Source organism: Argiope bruennichi, chromosome 10 (genome assembly GCF_947563725.1).
Source record: "Argiope bruennichi chromosome 10, qqArgBrue1.1, whole genome shotgun sequence".
Taxonomy (NCBI): domain Eukaryota; kingdom Metazoa; phylum Arthropoda; class Arachnida; order Araneae; family Araneidae; genus Argiope; species Argiope bruennichi.
The window spans coordinates 93,419,112-93,439,111 of NC_079160.1; the positions used below are offsets into that span (position 1 = coordinate 93,419,112).

The 20,000-nt window shown below is 28.3% G+C and overlaps 1 protein-coding gene across 2 annotated transcripts in view; it reads left to right on the forward strand.

The window, feature by feature from the left end:
- The first annotated feature begins 1,419 nt into the window (after positions 1-1,419).
- LOC129987976 (acetylcholinesterase-1-like) overlaps positions 1,420-20,000 on the forward strand; it is a 28,677-nt gene continuing 10,096 nt past the window's right edge. The window contains exons 1-4 of one of the 2 annotated variants that reach the window (XM_056096029.1): positions 1,420-1,542; positions 11,738-12,346; positions 15,411-15,722; positions 18,834-19,482. In XM_056096029.1, coding sequence (XP_055952004.1) covers positions 11,758-12,346; positions 15,411-15,722; positions 18,834-19,482 — 1,550 coding nt within the window. In that variant the 5' untranslated portion in view covers positions 1,420-1,542; positions 11,738-11,757. Of the gene's footprint in view, positions 1,543-8,227; positions 8,338-11,737; positions 12,347-15,410; positions 15,723-18,833; positions 19,483-20,000 lie in introns of those variants that run through there. The other variant, XM_056096030.1, reaches the window with a different exon arrangement.

Below are 20,000 nucleotides of genomic sequence, written 5' to 3' on the forward strand. Positions count from 1 at the left end.
TCCAGACACATGAAATTTGTTGTGTGGTTTTGATTTATAGATTTTTATCAAATTTTTGCCTACAAAACTACAAAATATATTTTTGCAAAAAAAAAAAAAAAAAAAAAAAAAAAGAGCTTTGTAGATAACATTTATTACATAGTTAAAACATCTAAAATGTAGATTCAAATTAGATGAAGCGTCAAAATACATCGAAATGTAACGTCAAATTTAAATCAAATCCGTCAAAGCCTTGATCATCAGTCGGTCTGTATATTTGAATATATATAAACGAGAAAATTCAAAAACTGTGTGCCTTAAATAAAGAAAATTTGATATGGGATATTAAAATTTTATTTCTGCGTCAAATTTTGATTTCAGTTGGTATAAAAAAAGTGCAAAATTTATGCTTAGTTTTCTCCATTATATTACGAAGCACAAATAACTGTAAAACTAAAATTGTATAATAAGCAATTTGTTCATCTAAAACGCTTATAGATGTATTACTTTTTTATAATATGAAAAAATGCAAATATCATGTTATTTATCAGCCGATCTCCAGTATCTAAAGACTGATAGAAAATATATCTTTATTTTTAGTTCAGAAATTAGATGACATATTTCTTATCTGTAAACATTTCAAGAAATAATTTGATGAAAAGATAAAAATGATGATAAAAATGAAATATAATGATGAAAAGTAATTTGTTAATTTTGTTGATTTTCCTCAAACAACATACTTTTTCCAATTTTTAAAATACCTTGACACTGATCTGATCTATTTTTTATAAGTGTTTTTTTTGTCAATCTGTTTTAGGCAAAATTAAAAATAAAAAAAAATATAAGTATTTTATAACATTTAAAAAAAATCATCCCAAATTTAGTTATGTGTCTTAAACACCAAAAGAAAATTGAGAAATGAAGTTCTCTTTAATTTTCCCACAAAAATACTATTAGCAGACGATACTGGTGTATTCTATGTTTTAAGTAGATAATTTTATTTTTGTAATAGTAATAAATGAAACTTCGAAATACACTTTGACTACTATCGGTTGGATCAAATACAAATATTAACATTTTTGTATCAAATGGTTGTTTAAATACTACTAATTACTTCCATTTTATGATTGGAATATCTTATTAGAACTCGCATGTCATTATATATATTCGTAAATTATAGCACATCGGTAAATCGTTAGTGCAAATATAAGCAAGTATTCATTCTTACGCCAAAAGCGTATTTAATGAATGAGTGCTTATTTCTCACGTGTTTCTTGACAGCTTAGAGCAACCGTTGAATTTTAATGTGTTTAGTGCTGTAGGTTCGAAGGTGGGAAGAGGAACGCTTCACGCTCGGCTGGGCACGCTTCTTCACGCACGTCACCTGTAATTACATTATATCTATTCAAATTACTCCCATTCACAATCGTCGCCTTTGAATTTGGCGCACAAATGATTATTAAAAAGACGCCAAGCAAGGTGTTATATTGTGCGATTGTCGCAAAAATGTCAACAGAGCTATCCAAGCTCTGACCAAAGACACGCTGGACATCTAAATTACAGGTTGGTACTGTGTTGTTAAACTTTTATTTTTGGGTAACGATTTGTGTGTAATATGTTTTTCATTGATGTCTTATACTAATGCAGTATTTTATTTTATTTTTTAATATTTTGAAATCCAGCTTTTTACTTTCTCGTATGCGTAATATGTAGAAAGTATAGTAATCGTCAAAAAATTCGAAGTCAAGATTTTGAGGAATCACCATGTTTTAGACTTATTTTTGGAAAATATCCGTCTGTCTGTCTGTAACAAAGATAACTCAAAAATGCTTTGAGCAAGACGGCCGAAATTTGGAATAAGGTCTTTCACAAAATTTGAACATTTCTGTCAAATTTTAAGTAAAATTTTGTTCAAAGGAAGTTCGTCTGCCCTCTTGTCCTAATATAAGTTAACACAAAAACTATTAAACAAAGAGAGCTAGATAGATAAGATTCGGTATACAGATTTATCATCTATAGTGTAGATAATTGTCAAATTTTGAGCCAAATCCAAGAATGGGTCGATGGTCTGTCGATCTATTATTTTCACAAATATGTAAAAGCGATAATTCAAAAGCGCAATGCTTAAATATATCAAATTTGGTATAGGATTTTATGAATACTAGTGCATTTTTGTGTCAAATCTTTGCTTCAATCGAATTGAGAAAAATGTGTCTAAAGCACAATTTCGATTTTTGGATACTATAAATCACATGCTGGGGATTTATCGCCGAAAAAATCGCTAAAGTTTACACGATAAATTCAGTAAAAATGCTAAATTCGCACCAAAAGTTAATATTTCGTAACTATTATATTTTTTATGCGTTATCTGGCAAGACAAATTTCTTAGAAAGTATGCGAGAAAGTTTTTGGGAGACCACTTCCGATGGGTTTCCTTTAGTTTCAATCAACCTGCTATGGCAACTAGCTGGTTCGCCAGAAACAATGATTATGTTTAATTTCAGTTAAATCCCTTTTGTACAACTTAATACTTACGATCCCTTCAATTATGCATTTTGGCGCACAAAAGATGATTAAAAAGACGCCAAGCAAGGTGTTATATTTTGAGATTGTCTCAAAAGTAATAAGCATTTTTAAGTAACAAATTGTGGCAGACATCAAAGTTGAGTTATTTTAATGGTTTTACATCTATTCTGTTTATTACACGCACACGAGTGTTTCTTAATGGAGTTAATACCTATGGCCTCATAAGGCCTTTTAAAATTTTTCACTTAATGTCAAACACTTAAATGTGTTTGAAAATCTGCTTCAAACTGCGCGATACCATTTGCGATTTTGTAATATCACTTTCTAATTCTTCATGTAGATTAGAAAATATTTAGCTGCAACTTTCTCTCTTAATTTTGACCAATGTAAGAAAGTCAACCGTAAAATATTTTATGGAACAACGAAAAGCGATTTGAATTTCGCTTGTTAAAAATATGTAAAACAAAAATTTTGGGGAAAAATGGCGATAAATCGATTGGAATATTTAAAATATAATTTTTTAAACTATAAAGTTTTGTAAAAAATCAATTTTGTGCAATAATATTTTATTACTCGGAAATTATTACGAGAAAACATTAAAAAACTTGCGTAATTTTCTATAAATGCAAATTCTAATTAAAATTTCAAAAAAAAAATCGTTTGCATATTTACATTTCTAATTTGAACCTAATTTGGTGGTTTTAGATCAATCGGTAACAAACTAAGAGTAGTAGTTGTAGTGTTAATTAGTTTTTCTGAATTGTATTATTTATCCACAAATTCTATCTCTTTTGGCGTAGTCATTCAAGCATCTCCAGCTTATTGAGCTAGACAGTGACAAATCTACCCTTGATTGTAATTTTCAAAAAATTGGTTTCTTGCTCAATGTTCACATTTTTGCTCTCTTAATTAGTACCGAATTTGGTAGCTTTAGGTCAATCGGTAACAAATTAAGACAAAATTTTGTAAAGTACTAACACATAGAGCGAGACTCTTACATTCTCTTTTATCTTTAGAAGCATTAATTAGTTTTTCCAAATTTTGTCACTTTTTTTTTTTCACAAATTATATCCCTTATAGATTTTGTCGTCACTCAAGCATCTCAAACGCACTAAAATAACTAATGTCAAATTTCCGCTTGGTTGGAATTCTTAAAAAATAGATGCTTTTATACTCCTAATTAGTACCAAATTTGACAGCTTTAGGTTAATCGATAAAAAATTGAAACTAAAACTTTTTAGAGCGCAATATATATTGAGCGCACTTAACTAGGCAATGAATGACCTCCGTTTGAATGGAGTTTTGATTTACTTTCTAAAAGTGCAATAGTATCTCAAAAATGATACGTTAGTCTAATAAACCAATCAAAAAACCGATTCTACAATATTGTTGAATGATGTATATTTAATTTTTTAGGAGTTACATTTTTTAAATAGGTATGACGTGGTAATTTCATTTGACATTTTTATCCCTAATTTTATCATGATTCAAAATCAAGATGGTTTTTTTTCCATGGGGGAACTGAGACATTTTGCGACATAAGCAGCACCTATCATGATGCCTCTATTTTCATAATTAATCAATTTAATTTCATATCTCGAAGTATGACTTACTTAACAATTTAGACCCCCGGGGGAGACCTCGAAATGAGGATGAGATGCTTCCGGTATAGTGGTTGGATCTCGCCACGCTGGAGGGTACACAAATGGGTGGGGGATCTGGCTCCTCCCATCGATGGTGGGATGTACTTCCTTCGGGAAGGGTTGTACCGTGGCTGGTGATGGCCCTTAGGACTCAACCGCAGTTCCCGCTAGTGTTGCTGTTGCGGCTGTCCGGTCATTCAGTATTATTTATCCGTGTGCCTTCGGGCGGGTCGGAGAGTCAGGGATATGACTTAACATTTTGGTAATCTTGATATATATATATATATATATATATATATATATATATATATATATATATAGTTTATGTAATGAAATTCATGATATTTTAACCAATTTTGAATTAAGATTTTTTTACTTACAAATAAAAACATTTAATTATTGTGCTAAATTATAAAAGCAAAGAAATCATATACTTCAACATCAAATATTAATATAACATTAAATATTATTATATAAGAATATTGGAGTGGAATAAAATATAATCGGTGAAATGAAAAATTGACATTTCAATATAAATAATTAATTGTACTTTAGCATATTTATCATTGGGATTTCCCAGAAAGTTTCAAAATGTTTTATACAGTTCCGAAAGGGACGTTATACCAAGCGACTCATTAACTCAAAAATTAATTTAAAATTTGTTTCATTAATTTAGTTTTGTAACCTTTACCTTTACTTTATTTGAAAGTTTTTTTAACTAAATAATTCCGATGTGGATAATAAATATGAAATTTCGAGAAATATATTTTAAATTGGAGGCGTAAAAAAAGATAATATTTTGAAATTATTGCTTTGATTTTTAATACCTTATATGTAAAAAAATATCGAAAATAAAATTCACTTTTAATAACTTCTAAAATTATTTTAAAATACTTTTAAAATAGCTGTGAGTAATCAGACAATAAATAAACTATCTCGAATGCTAATATAATAATGTTCATAGACTGAACTATTATATACAATTTGCATAATGCAAAACTTCAGCTCAAAAAGTTCTACAAAGCAGGCCAATTAACTAAATTCAACAGTTATTTTTCTTCTTGAACAATATATTCTTACTAAGAAAAGTTTTTCAAAGTATTAAATAAATTTTTAATTTAAAATTAATTAAAATTTTAACTTGTTTTTTTAATTACTTTGAAGCAATAATCTCATATAAATTATTTTTATAAAGTGGTAAACAAGCATAAAATTTGGAATAAAATCCATCCAGGAATTGACCATCTGTTGATTTATACTTTCATAAGCATGTAAATGTGCTAATTTATAGGAAAAATGAATTAAAAATACGAAATTTGGCAAATGATTTTATGATTATAAATGTAATTATGTGCCAAATTTTGGCTTCAATCGGTTGGAAAAAGGCGTCCAAAATAACATTGGATTCCCTGGTGTTTGTATATCAACCGTATCCCAGCGATTAAGCGACAAAAAATTGCACTATAATAAGTTATTTTGTTACTATTTATCGAATATAATTTTGTAATTATTGATTGAACAAATGATACACAATACATTTTACTATGTATTGAGAGTATACAAGAAATTTTCAGGGAAACTACACCCACTTGTTTCGTACACATGTTATTGTAGCTAGAATTATGAATTAATTGGTTAAAATAACACGAAAATAGATGATACGAGCTTACTACTTTATCATGGTATGATATTTTGGACTAGACATTTCCTTTTAGATCATTTTTAATCTGAATTTACTTTTTTACGCCAACATAATTTATTATTATATATATAATGTTTTAAAGACATTTGAAAATCATGGTCAACGTCAATTCTTATATGGATAATTAAGTGTATGTCGTAGTTGAATAAATTTGATAATATTTGTGCCAGCATTTCTTTTGTCGCAACAAATAGAATGCTTTGCTAACACATAGACGATTAAACTAGCAAAACTCTTTTGTTTATGAGCGAAGGTATTTCATCTATTCAATTCAATAATTCAATTATTTTATTTTACACACTTTTATTTAACTTAACCAGTTTCTTGCTTTTAACGATCAAATTTATAGACCTTTTTCTTTCACTTTTTCATGCTCTAGCGTTTTGTAATTTTATTGCGTGTTTAATGACAATAAAATTTAATGATATGTTAATCTATTAATTTAATTATGATTTCACTAAAGTTTCCAGTCCAACAACAAATTAAATAAAAAATGATTTCAAGGTTACTTATTATATATATATATATATTAATAAATAATAAATAAAAGCTTTTAAAATAGAGATAAATTAAATAAAAAATTATACTTTTTAGTATTCTAAATGAAAGTGTGTTTTAAAAATTGCTTTTTAGCTTTATCTTTCAGATGAGCAATGAAAAATTGGGAAATCTACTTAGATATATAAATTTTTAAAAATATATAAAAAAATCCTTTTTAAATGAGTTTGGTCAAATATAGGTTAGAAATTTGAATAGGTTTATGTTTTGGTAAAGAGAACAACACATGAATAAATCGAAAACGCCTGTACATAGCTTATAGTGTCGCAACCACGAAAACTCAAAAACAAGTCATCGCAAAACTGCGAGTCTCGGTGACTTCCCAAGATAACAAGCGACTTTCATTAAGGCTAAAAACTGTCATTACATGGCTTTCTGACAACAACTGTGTCATCGTGATGACCTATGCATCATCGGTCAACCATCATCTAATGGCATGTTGAGAAAACCCGGAGAACTCATGTCACAGTCCACGTCCAATGACTTTGAGTTGTTCTTGGCATCATAAAAATAGTCTGTACGAATTATTTCTTCTGTAATACGAAATGTAATATATATTTCTAAGCATTCTTTTAGGCAGAATCCGTCCTTCAGGTTATATCTCAGTATTTTGTCTTGTTTAGTTTAAAATTGAGAGATTAATTTCAATTATTTTTATTTAATTAATTTAATATTTAAATTTATAAATTGTGGAACTCAGTATTAACAGTTTTTCAATGAATGTGAAAAAAATGAAGAGAATGATTTAAAATGTATAATTAGAATTTTTACTTTTGTATAATTTCTTAACTAATAAGAAAAGGATAACTGCATCTCTTCTTTACATCGTTGCTTTTTATTTTTGCATGCATGTATTTATGAAGTAGTTCATAGCTTTTACCTCACGTAATAAATTTTGAACTTTTTTTTTATGAAATGCATTTTCCAAGCTAAGACTACCTGTTATTTATATTATTATATGAGAGGTAACAAAAGGAAAATGATGAAACGTTATATTTGGATTCATACATAGTGTACTGATTTAAATTCTGGAATAAATAACAATTCATTTTCCTTAATTAAGTTTAAAGAATTTGGTGATGAAATTTGGAAAATCTGTGGTCCTATATTCAGTTTAATTAGACGCATAATATAATTTTTGAGACTATTTTAAAATTTTAATTTAATTTAAAAATTGTGTTTCTTTAAAGTATAATTGTATTATCTTGAATATAAATAAATTCCAAAATATTGCTTTTTTTTAAATCAAAATTAAATTTTCATCATTGCACTTTAGAAATGTTTAGGTGGTGCAGATTTAGCAAAATCCCTTATGAAATATGACAATACACCAGTTAAAACTATGTGTAAAATCTTGAATGTAATCTCTTTACTAAGTCCACTTCTATCAACAAAATTAGATTTCAAGTTTTCACTTTTTCACTTATTTCGATCTAACTTTTTTATAGAACCTTGAACTTTTTATTATCTTGAACTTTAATAAAAAAAAATCCCATTCTGAGATTTGGCTATTTTATGGCCACCGAAATTCTCTCTATAAAATTTAGAACACGAAAAGTTTAATTCTATTCATTTTGCTGATTCAGCTTTTTGTTTAAGTCATTTTTTTATGACAGAATAACTTTTTGTGTCAAGATCTACAGGCGGAATATCGGTCTTTCACATAGCTCAATTTTAGCTCAAAAATCTAAATATAACTGGGTCAGCCATGAAATGTTTGTTAACGCTACTGAGCTTCGCGTTGAAAAGCAAAATGCAGATTCTCCTGATAATGTATGATTCTTCCTTCAGTAAAGTTTTCCTTGCCTTGAATTCATAGACAGAGAAATATAATTGCACAAACATATTGACCAGTCTTTGTTTAATTTATCTTATCAAAAGAGGTAAAAAGTATAAAATTGATTTTTATGTAAAGAAATATTGTAAAAGGTAAGTAATATAATTGTTTAATTTGAGTAACATTAATTACAATTTAAGTAATATTATTGTTTACAAAATATCATTCAAGCTTTTGTGAAGGAAAATCCGTTAAAATTCATAAATGAATAATCATAATGGAAAATACAATTTTATTATCCATTAGAATTCATACTTGTGTGATTAAATTGTATTTATTGTCTGAGTTTCTTTGATATTCAATTGTTTTTAAAATTCATATGGATAACTTTATTGTTATAAAACTATATACATATGAATATAGTTTCTAATGCTCTTCCACAAATCGTTAACAAACATGTAAACATGTAATAATAATAATTATAAAAACATACTTGTATTTATTATTAAATATTCGTTTGTTTATTTTTTGTCAAAAGTCTGAAAATAAAAGCAAAAATATATAAACCTGAAATATGAAGCATTGACACTATACTTTCCTAAAATTAAAATTTTAATCATATTTGTTTTATATAAGCATTTATGAACTCATCATATAAATAATAAAGAAATAAACAAAAATGCACAATTTTGTCAATGCATTAACACTTAGAATTTTTTTAAGAATCTGAAAGTGAAAATAGAAATATAAAAGCGTAAAACATCATCGTTAATGAGCTTTTTGATATTAATATTTCGTATTATTATTAAATGATTTTACTTATACATATACATTTTATTCTATTATTTCGCAGTAATTAAACCATATTTATTTTATATTTTTTAGTTCATGCTAGGAAACTTTCTTTTTTTTGTGATATACATTGTAATATAATTTCTTTATTGATTCTTTTCAGCAATTTAATCTGTAAAGTTTTGCTTTGGTCTCCGATTCATAACACAAAAAATTATTATTATTATTATTATTTGCTTTTTAGTATAATTATAAAAAAAATTTAGTCCTTTTAAAAAGGTTCATTATTAAAAGTTTATTTATTTAAAAAGGTTATTTTCTAACTTTTCAGTTTATAATTTATATTCAATTATTATAAATAATGCGGAATGTTGTAATTAGTTTTTCCCGAATTTTCTACCTAGTGATACCTTTTATATGGAATAAAAATCTAATGAATGTACTCATAGTTAAATTCTTATTATGTAAATTATTTTCATTAAAAAATATACAAATAAACAAAATTTCTGAAATTATGCACATCGAAAATTGGACAAAGTACCTCAAATGGAAAATTCTTTATTTATAAAACGAATATTTCAATTAAGAAGGAATGGAAGTGATGTTTCAATTTAGCAACTAACTTCATGATATATTCTATTTCGAAACGACTACTTTATAAAATATTATTATACGTACTTTTTACGTATTTTCTTTTAAATTATAATTTTTGAAAAACCAATGTTCTTTCAAAATTACTGGTAAAGGTCTTTGATTATTTATATTTTTAATTTTTGGTACAAAATACTTTTGAATGTATCAACAAAGAGTTTCAAAATAATTTATAAATTAATTTTTGTTGGCAATTAACTCTGCAATTAATTTTCTTACAAATTTAGCACGAATGCAGATTTTGCATGACCATCAGATTAAATCAATCTCCCTGCTATTATTGATTGGTATTACAATCAATAGTAGTAGCAATGAATAAATGAATTAACATACAATAAGCTAATTTATGACATTAAGACAAGCATTTTTCTTGGAATATATGAACCAACAAAAAAGTTTTCAGTCAAGAATTTTCATAAGAGTCATCATTATCATCATCTATACTTATAAAGCTCAATGTGTGTGTGTGTGTGTGTGTGTGTGTGTGTGTGTGTGTGTGTGTGTGTGTGTGTGTGTGTGTGTGTGTGTGTTCGCGCTCTACAGGCCAGACCGTTCGACCTACAGCTACCAAATTTGGCACATGCATACCTTGGAGGTCGGGAATGTGCACCTGGCGTCCCTTTTTTGAATTTTTAATTAGAATTTTAATTATTAATTAAAAACTAACTTTCCCGCCAAAAAATCTTTTTATTTCTCCACCGCCAAATGAGTAAGGCTTCAGTTTTTTTTTCCCACGCTAAGGAGGATGGCTTAAGAAATTTTCGGCAGATTATTCAAAGGATTCTGTTTATTTTCTTAAGGTTTGATGCATTTAAATTTAAACATTGTTAATTAATCGTTCAGGTTCATTCTGAAGTACTTTTGAATTAAAATAAAACAGAACAAAGGAAATTAAAAATTTCTAATCTGCATAGCTTTAGCCCAACTGGCCTAAAAAATTCACACATTTACGTTACCATAATTAGCGTTGAAAATTCACTCATGCGCATTGTGTTCTGATTGTTGACAACGGATGCGGACTTGGTTTTGAAGGCTTAATAGGTTTTCAACAGATTATTTGAAACGATTCTGTTTATTTTTTTTAGTGTTTGATGTATTTAAAACTAAACATTGTTAATTAATCAATCTGTTCATGATGAATCTGAGAAAATTTGTGAAAATCTTCTTGAGATATAATATAAATTAAGAAAAATATTCTTTAATGTCGCTGAGTATTTAGATTTAAATACTCAGCGACAATGTTTTCAGTACTCATACTTTTAAAAAAATGCTTCGTTTCAGTAAAAAAAAAAATATTATTATATTTATTTCAGTTTTAATAATTTCCATTTTAATTTAAAGTATAAATTCTACGGGAGCTAATAGAAAATTAGAGATATACATATTACGTTATGGCTGAAGGCCTTTATAATATTATGAATGAATTATATGACTATTAAAATTTGAAGTTTTAAAATATTTTAATGAAGAAGCAATTAAAATGGGAGTTCTATAAAATATTTAATTGTTAAAATTTTAAAGTGCATTAAGATTGGTGAACCTGCTGGTCGCCAAAGGCGGCTTGTTATAAATAAAATGAATAATGAAATTTTTAATTTTAATTGAAAAATTAAAATGATCTACTTTTAGTTTAATTCAACCCACTACCAGTTGTGAAACCACACGAGGATTATTTTGGGATATATCCTACAATTATAATCATGTTTCGATGAAAAGTGTGATATCTCACTCGAGAATTTCTTTAGTAAGCCCTCTGACACTTCAATGGACGATATTTGGCAGACGAATTTAATCTGCATGAAGCATGCATACATGTCGATTCTTTTGATATAATCGTATCTCCCCCCCCGCTCACATTTGGTTCCAATATCGAGGAAAAGGTTCGTAACACTGCTGTCTTGATATTTCTTTAGATTTAAAGCATGCGATATTATACATCGCTGTAGAGTGCAGATCATTGTGTGCTCTCACCGCTTTTTAATTGGTTGATCTCATTTTCTATTTTCTTTTGTTTAAATATTACTCTTTTCCAGACAGATTCAGAAAAAGAAAAACATGTATTAATTTCTTCATAGTTGCCACATACATAATTCAACTTTTCTATTGCAGGTATTGTTTCCTAAATCAAAATGGGTGTATTAGTTGCTCTCGTGTTTGCTCTGTCCATTCTCGCATGCGTCAAATGTCAAAGCAGCGGCGATTCTTACGACGACCCTGATGCTTTCGGTCCTGATGACCTGGATGATGGAGTCCAGACCAAGTCTGGAAAGATAATTGGGAAAGTAACCCAATTTTATGGCGAGTTAACAAGAGCTTTCCTTGGAATACCTTACGCCAAACCACCTGTGGGAGATCTCCGCTTCAAGAGACCAGAGCCAATCGAACCTATGTCAGATGATCTGGTTGCTGATACAATGCCACCAGCCTGCGTCCAGCACTCAAGAACTGATGTGCCATGGTATGATTCAGATCCATTTCAGAGTGAGGATTGCTTGTATTTGAATATTTGGATGCCAAGAGGCAAATTCTTGAACAAGAAGTATACAGTTATGCTGTGGATCTATGGTGGAGGTTTTACAGTTGGATCGAACAGACTTCCTGCAACTGAAGGGCAAGGATTGTCGAAACTTGGATCAACTATTGTTGTTGCGCCCAACTACAGAGTAGGAGCGATGGGATTTCTCAGTTCTGGAACAGAAGATGCGCCTGGAAATATGGGTAAGTTAGAAAGTGAACGTACATAAACAACATGTGTTTGAGTAAATCCTTGTTTTTAAGATGTACATGAAGTGGATTTTACAAAGCTGATCAGGGCTGATAAAAGTGAGTCAAGGCTTTTAAAAAGATAGCACATAAGAATTTCTTTGCCAGAAAATTATTCACAATATATTCATTTCTCATTAACTTCAATATTAGCAAGGAAATATAATTTAATATATAATTTGAATTTGAAATATTTTATCAAGAATTTTAACATATTTAGGTGGATCTTTTGGATTTAAAATTTATTCTGGATTCTTTAGTTGCACTATATCTGTCATTACTATTATTAGCAGTAAATAAAATAATTCAGGAAATAATTAGGATTTGAAGTATTTTGCTGAAATTATAAAATAAGTGTTTTTAAGTAATTTTTTTAATTTAATTAAATTAACATTGTAAGTGAAAAAAATCAGTTTTGTTCATAGACAGGGTCACAAATTTTTTCCATCCAAACAAATGCAAAGAATTGACTAAATTTAAGAATTTCTGCTATTTTAAAGCACAAAACATCTTATTGTAAGCCGAAAATTCTATTTTTTTTATTTTTCAGTCCTTTCAGTTAACAAATTTTTTTAAAATAACTCATTATTTACAAATAAGCCACTTTTACATAGGAGGAAATAATCTCAAATGCAATGCACAACTGATACATGAATTACTTTGACATTGAAAGAGCGTGATTAACAAAACATACTCTGTTGAATACAGTAGATACTAAAATGTTATTTTCTGATAAGTTTAATTCGTTATTGCCGGATAAGTGTAATTATTTATTTTCGGATAAGTTTTAGTCCTTCCAAAAATTACGATAAATTATCCCATCAAGTTGTGATAGCAGTGATATGAGTTGAGCAAATAATCTCCCACAACATCAGATCAAATGTTAACGCTAAAATATTGTTGTACACCTTCCTGAAAAATTTCCATATAACTGCAGATGACCGTTAGGCACATTGTCGATGATTTTTTATAAAGTTGTATTTCTGTCTATGATAAAAAAATAAATAAATTTAGTAATCAACTTGCTCTGCGGCTTCTTGCTGCACCATCTTTGACAACAAACGGTCTCTAAATCCATCTTCTGTCGTGTTTACGTCTTCATGCGCTACATTATTGTTGCTCGATTTTGTATTTCTGACCTTGTTGAAATTTATTGAACTGCCTTGTATCACCACATACTTATTCAATTGTAGTAAATACTTCATGCGGGCCTTACAGACGATTGATCTTGACAATTACAGGGTTTGAACCCAAATATCGTCTGACAGAACTGTTTTTCTGTTTGAAGTATCTTGACTTAAAAAATTTATGACTATCTGATTTTAAATAAAATTTTTAATATTTCTCATTTTTTAGATTACAAAGCATAGACCTAATTTTTTAGCATCTATGGTGAAAATTAGAATATTCTTTATTTTCAAAAGCTATTTAGAAAACAGTCTCTTAACAGTTTCACATGCTATTTCGAATCAGAAAATATATTAGCATCTCTTGATGTGCATTTACATAAGAAAATAAATAAATAAGAATAGGTTTTTAAAGTATAAAAACAAGTTTTAAATTAGAGTTTTCTCCATCAGTTTTGTATGATTTTGCATGCCAAGAAAGGAACATGTTTAGTATATGAACACATGTTTTGTTTGAACATGAGTTTACATGGATACATATTTTGTTTGAAATGAGTTTACATGAATACATGTTTTTTTAAACATAAGTTTACATGAATACTAAGTTCTTGCATTCGACGCCATTTCGAGTGCCATATAAAAATTGACAATAATCTGAAATTTTATAAATTATAAATTGGAATTATAAGAAAATAGCTTGAAATTATATATATAACCAAATTAGTAAAAATGCCAAGTTAATATTAGCAAAAAGAATAAATATAGAATCAAAAAGGAAGAAATTAATAATATGGCCTGAAGACTTTCTCAAGGGTCACCCTCAGACAGGGATTCAAACAAGGGATTTGTTTCTGTGAGGGGTCTGACTTTGTCCAACAATATTGATCCCTCGTAACCCGAAAATCCCCCGATATTGAGGTCTTTCCTTTTTGTTTCTGTCACTATTTGTGAATGTTCTTTTATAGCTTATTATAATTTTCTCTTAAATTGGAGGTTGTAATTTATTTTTTATTTCTGTAAAAAATTGGTTTATATCTAAGGCCTCAATTTCAGATGATTTTCGGGTCACGAGGGGGCAGTATTGTTGGACAAAGTCAGATCCCTCACAGAAAAAAATCTCTTGTTTGAATCTCTGTCTGAGGGTGACCCTTGAGAAAGTCTTCAGGCCGGATTCTTAATTTCTTCCTTTTTGATTCTATATATATATATATATATATATATATATATATATATATATATATATATATATATATATATATATATATATATATATATTGCTAATATTAACTTGGTATTTTTACTAATTTGGTTAATTTCATCTGTGTTTTAGTAGTAGCGACATTAGCGCTCTCTAAATACAATTGTATCTTTTTTAGTTTTATTCAGAAATATTCTTTAATTTTTTTAATTTATTTTCAGAAATAGATTTTAATTTGAATTTAAATTTCATAATGCATACGTTTTTCATTTTCTTATATGTATATATATATATATATATATATATATATATATATATATATATATATATATATATATATATATAGAGAGAGAGAGAGAGAGAGAATATTAGTATGTTATATTATAAAGAGTAACATAAAAACATACACGCAGTACCCTTCAATCTCGATGGCATAGCCTAGAAGAAATCGAAAGAGCATGGAATAATACATGCAGTATCCTGAATTCATATAAACATAAGTCTGTCACAGATAAAATAAGGACGCATTTATTAGTATCTATGCAATACGTTGTCAATAGCTTGGCATGACATAGAAATAGTCTGGAAACATATAAATGAAATATATACATAACTATATATTTGGGCCTGTTCTTGAATGATGTTATATTATCATGTTTCCATTGTGAATCATCGATTTCTTTTCTAATTTCAGGCATTTATGACATTTTAATGGCTGTCAAATGGATCAGAGAAAACATAGAAGCTTTTAATGGTGACCCGGACAACATAGCTATCTTTGGTCAGGGATCCGGTGCCATTACCGTCAGTATGCTCCTAATGTCTCCTCTGTCACAAGGTCTTTTCACCCGTGCCATAATCCAGAGTGGATCCTTCCTCTCAATCTTCCAGAATCCGAACGAATACAATTTGAACCTGGGCCAAAGACTCGCTGAGGCTGTGGGTTGTGCATCTGCAAATCTATCCCTCCGGAATAATCCGAAAGAGGTTGTCGGATGTTTGAGAGGTAAGATGTTTGAGATAAATTAATTGCTCTTTTAAATTTAGGTATCCAATATTATAGTTTCAAAATTTAGCACTTTAGATATATTTTTCTACTAGCGTAAAATATTTTACAGTAAATCCGCAATGCTTTTCGATATTTTAAATATCGGATAATATTATAATGAATATTATTTGGAATTTTTTACTAATAGTACAACTTGGACCTGGGTCAAAGACTCCCCAATCTGTACCGATCCGACTATGTCTTAGTAATTTGCGAATTTTCTGTTGAAAATTATATTTCTGCAAATAAAACGAGCAAACTGTTTCTTTTTCTTCTTAAAAATAAAATTAAAAACTGTTTAATTGTCTTGAAAGAAAAATAGCCTTTTAACGTTTAATTTGTTAAAATTATTACTTACTAGACTTCTCAAACTGTTTCAAAGAGGGATTGAATTAAAAAAAAAAGATTCTGTAATAGACTTAATTTGAGTTTTTATTTTACTTTATCAAAACAAACAAATTTTCTTACCATTTAAACAGTTTTGTGTTTTTTTAACCCTGTCATCTAAAGAGATCTCGAAGTTTTGAAATTGAAATGTTTTACTGATTCATCTGAGAATGTATAGAATATTTGAAGTTTTCGATGTTATATGAAATTTTGAGATGAAATTATAGCATCTCTTAAGGATTTAAATTTACATCATAAGTTTGAAAAGTTATAATTCTATGCATGCATGATACAAGGACACAGCAATTAAGGAGTAAAAAGAGAATTTTTTTTTCTTTCAATACTTTGAATTATATGATTTTTTTTACAAAATTTGGAATAGAGTATGAATAAAATAGATTATAAATATTGCAAAACGTTTCGAGTATTTATGTTCTTATTTATCAGAGGGCAAGAAAGTAAAATATTGTTTTAAAACCACAATAAACATTCTTCTTTAAAGGAATAGAGTTAAATATAATTTTCATTTAATATATCTATATTAAGCTGAAGAAAAGTATCAGTTCACAAATATAAGAGTTAAATAATTTTTCTAATATCAATGCTCCTATTAGTCAAATGAAATTTAGGAAAAAAATTCAAAAATAATAACAAAAAAATAAATGAGTCATAATTAGGAAAACTACGATTCTGAATGCAAAAGTAAAAAAGAATGGAAAAATATCAATAATTAAATCAGATTAAAATTTATAAATTTTTTTCTCAAAGTAGATGCATTGAAAAGGATGGGCTTATTCCCTTAAAATTTTTCTTACCAATTTTTTTCGTTACACCAAAAATTGTTTTCGCAATTAAATTTCATTTGATATATTATAGAGACATAATGGCTGTTTCTCTATAAATTCGAAACAAATATTAACTTACTCCTTACCAAAAAAATTTTAATAAATGCTTGAAATATTAAAGAGAAATCCTTTTAGTAAAATATTAAAATTTATAATATTTTGACAAGCTGAATAGAGTTCATGATACAATTAAACATCTAGACTCTCTACATTTGATAGAAAACGTAAACATTTCAGAAGCATATCCTAATATAGGGCAAAATTGCGTCTATTATTTTTTAAAGCAAATCGAGAAAAGGGTTTTATAAAATATTTAGGTTTTCGAAATGCAACTTTAAAAATTCAAATATATTCATAGTTATCAATAACGGTTTTATCTATTTCCTGTTGTTTTTTACATGATTTTGATTAATTTCTAATATGTCTGTAAATTTACTATTCGAAAAAATTGCATTTTGTAAAAAAACTTTTTCATTCAATTCTTACGACAGAACTAAAAAAATGTTATATATTCGTGCTTTCCGAATGACAACATGGATTTTTAATATTTTTGAAATTTAATTATAAATTTATAAAATAATTTTTGATTTGATCCGAAGGGCAGCGTAAATTAAAATTACTTTCGCATTCCAAAATTGTAAAACGGAATTACAGAAAATTTTAACAATAATTGTGCGAGATAATTATTTAAAAAAATGTTTAAAAAAATGCTTTTTTGAAGTACTAAAATATTTAAAGCAATTTTTTTTCAATCAAAAAGCTTGAAATCAACACTAAAATCATAAAAGTGCACGAGTCTGAACTGAATACCATTAATAAATAAATATCATAGGAATGAAAATCACTCAACATTTATTAAAATTTTGAGACGTATTATGAATGCAATTAAATTCTACTTTACTTAAAATGTTTCAAATACATCTTGTCATTTTATTGATATTCTTTTCACCATAAAGTCACAATGGATATCATAAGAATAAAAATTCCTAAACATTTGTTACGATATAAAAATGCATCATTAATTTAATTCAATTTCCCTTTACTTAGAGCTAGTAGCCGATTTGTTATTTTTTGGCTTTGGGTAGTGGAATTATGATGTTCATCATTTACTAAACTGGCCAATTTAGTTTAATACTTCAATGCGTTTTAACATCGAAATGATTTACTTTTAATTAATAATTTTATTTCATAATTTTTTTGAAAACGTATTTATTTTTATTTATTTTTCTAATTCCAGATTGCCTGAAATCCAAGATTTGTAACAATGTTATTGTTACAGACATTTAGTGTATATTAAAATTCTAATAACTAAAATAATATAAGGAAACATATACAAACCTAATTCTCTTGAAATTGCAACTTTTTCAAGGTTATTTATTTTAAATGAAAGTTAATATTTTCGAAATATTTTATAATTGGTTGAAATTGCAACTTTTACGAATTTATTTATTAAAAAAAAAGTACAATAAACCATGACATTTCCCATTTACTCTCATTCTAACGGTCTTTGACATCTACATATCTGCCTCTGCTTAGAATATTTCTAATTCTGTCGACTAATTCTGTTTTACGATATATCTTTTCACAATACAGCCACCATAAATATGTAAAGTATAATTAAATTATAATTTAAATATTTAGTACAAAATATTTAAGTTTAAAAATGTGATTAAACTTCACTTAGAATACTTCCATTCCCAACTTGGAAATAAAGAACATTTCAAAACTTTTACTATGTTAATAAAAGCTTAGTTTTTCAAAAATGTCATTTTTTAACAATTACTGCTTTATTTTTATAACAGAGAGGTATTTTAACATTCTGTTCTCTTTTAAATAGATGTAGATGCAAAAACACTAGCTGAGACTCTCAGCAGTTTCCAACCTGGTCATCCTACTTCCTTTTTCCCTCAATACGGAGGCGACTTAATGCCGAAGAATCCTAAAGAATACTTGATGTCTGGTAAATTCAAGAAAATCCCTATCCTAATCGGTACCAACAAGAACGAAGGATCCTATCTTCTGACCACTCAGTATCCAGAGCTCTTTGGTCCCACTGGTGACAGTGGTGTGCAGATAACTAAATCTTTTGGTGCCACTATTCTCCGCAGATGGTTCAGTCAGTTTATGAATCCTGAGGACATCGTTGAACAGTATCTGGGAGACCTGGAGGAAATGGATACTTACAAAGTCAGGAAACAGGTGTTCACTGCAATGGGTGATTTCAGCGTCACATGCCCTACTGTGTACTTTGCAGAGACTTATAGCAATTTTAACAGTACTGTCAAGTTTTACGTATACGAACACCGACCTTACCAGAGCCCATGGGCTAAATGGATGGGAACCACTCATTATGATGAAGTACCCATAATATTCGCTAGACCTTTGGACGGATATACCTTCGAAACCTACCTAAATGCACCCAGAGATGACGAGCTGGATGCTGGATACGCAATGTCCAAACTGTGGGGTGATTTTGCCAGAGAAGGGTATGTATTTGTATTTTTCAATTTTGACGGAATTCTTTCGTAATAGGAATCGAATTCAATAGAACAATAAACGTTTATGCTTCAAATTAATAACCTATTTTAGTAATCATTGGATTAGCAAAGATACTTAATGAATTCATTTTGTAGAAAAAAATAAATTTGGAATTTGGAATAAATTTTAATTTATATATATCAATAAAATATCAATTTAGGGATATATATGTAATGCTTTTCAAATCCTGCCGACTAAATAATATGTAACATTATTTTGGTTGAAGCAGCATGCAGGTTTGAGAGGCAGTGAAGAGACTTTGTAGTTTTAATTTCGTTTTATTCTCTCTACCACCATCCAGGAAAGAATATCTGGGGGCACGGCAGTGCCCCCGCCAAGTCGAGCAAAAACAAGCGGCACGGCCGTACTATCCTTTTCTCGAAGCAGTTCAGGCCATTTTCAACCCCCTATAACTTCGTTGTGGATAAAACTAGAAGCCTGAATTTTCAGTAACCAGGAAGGCATT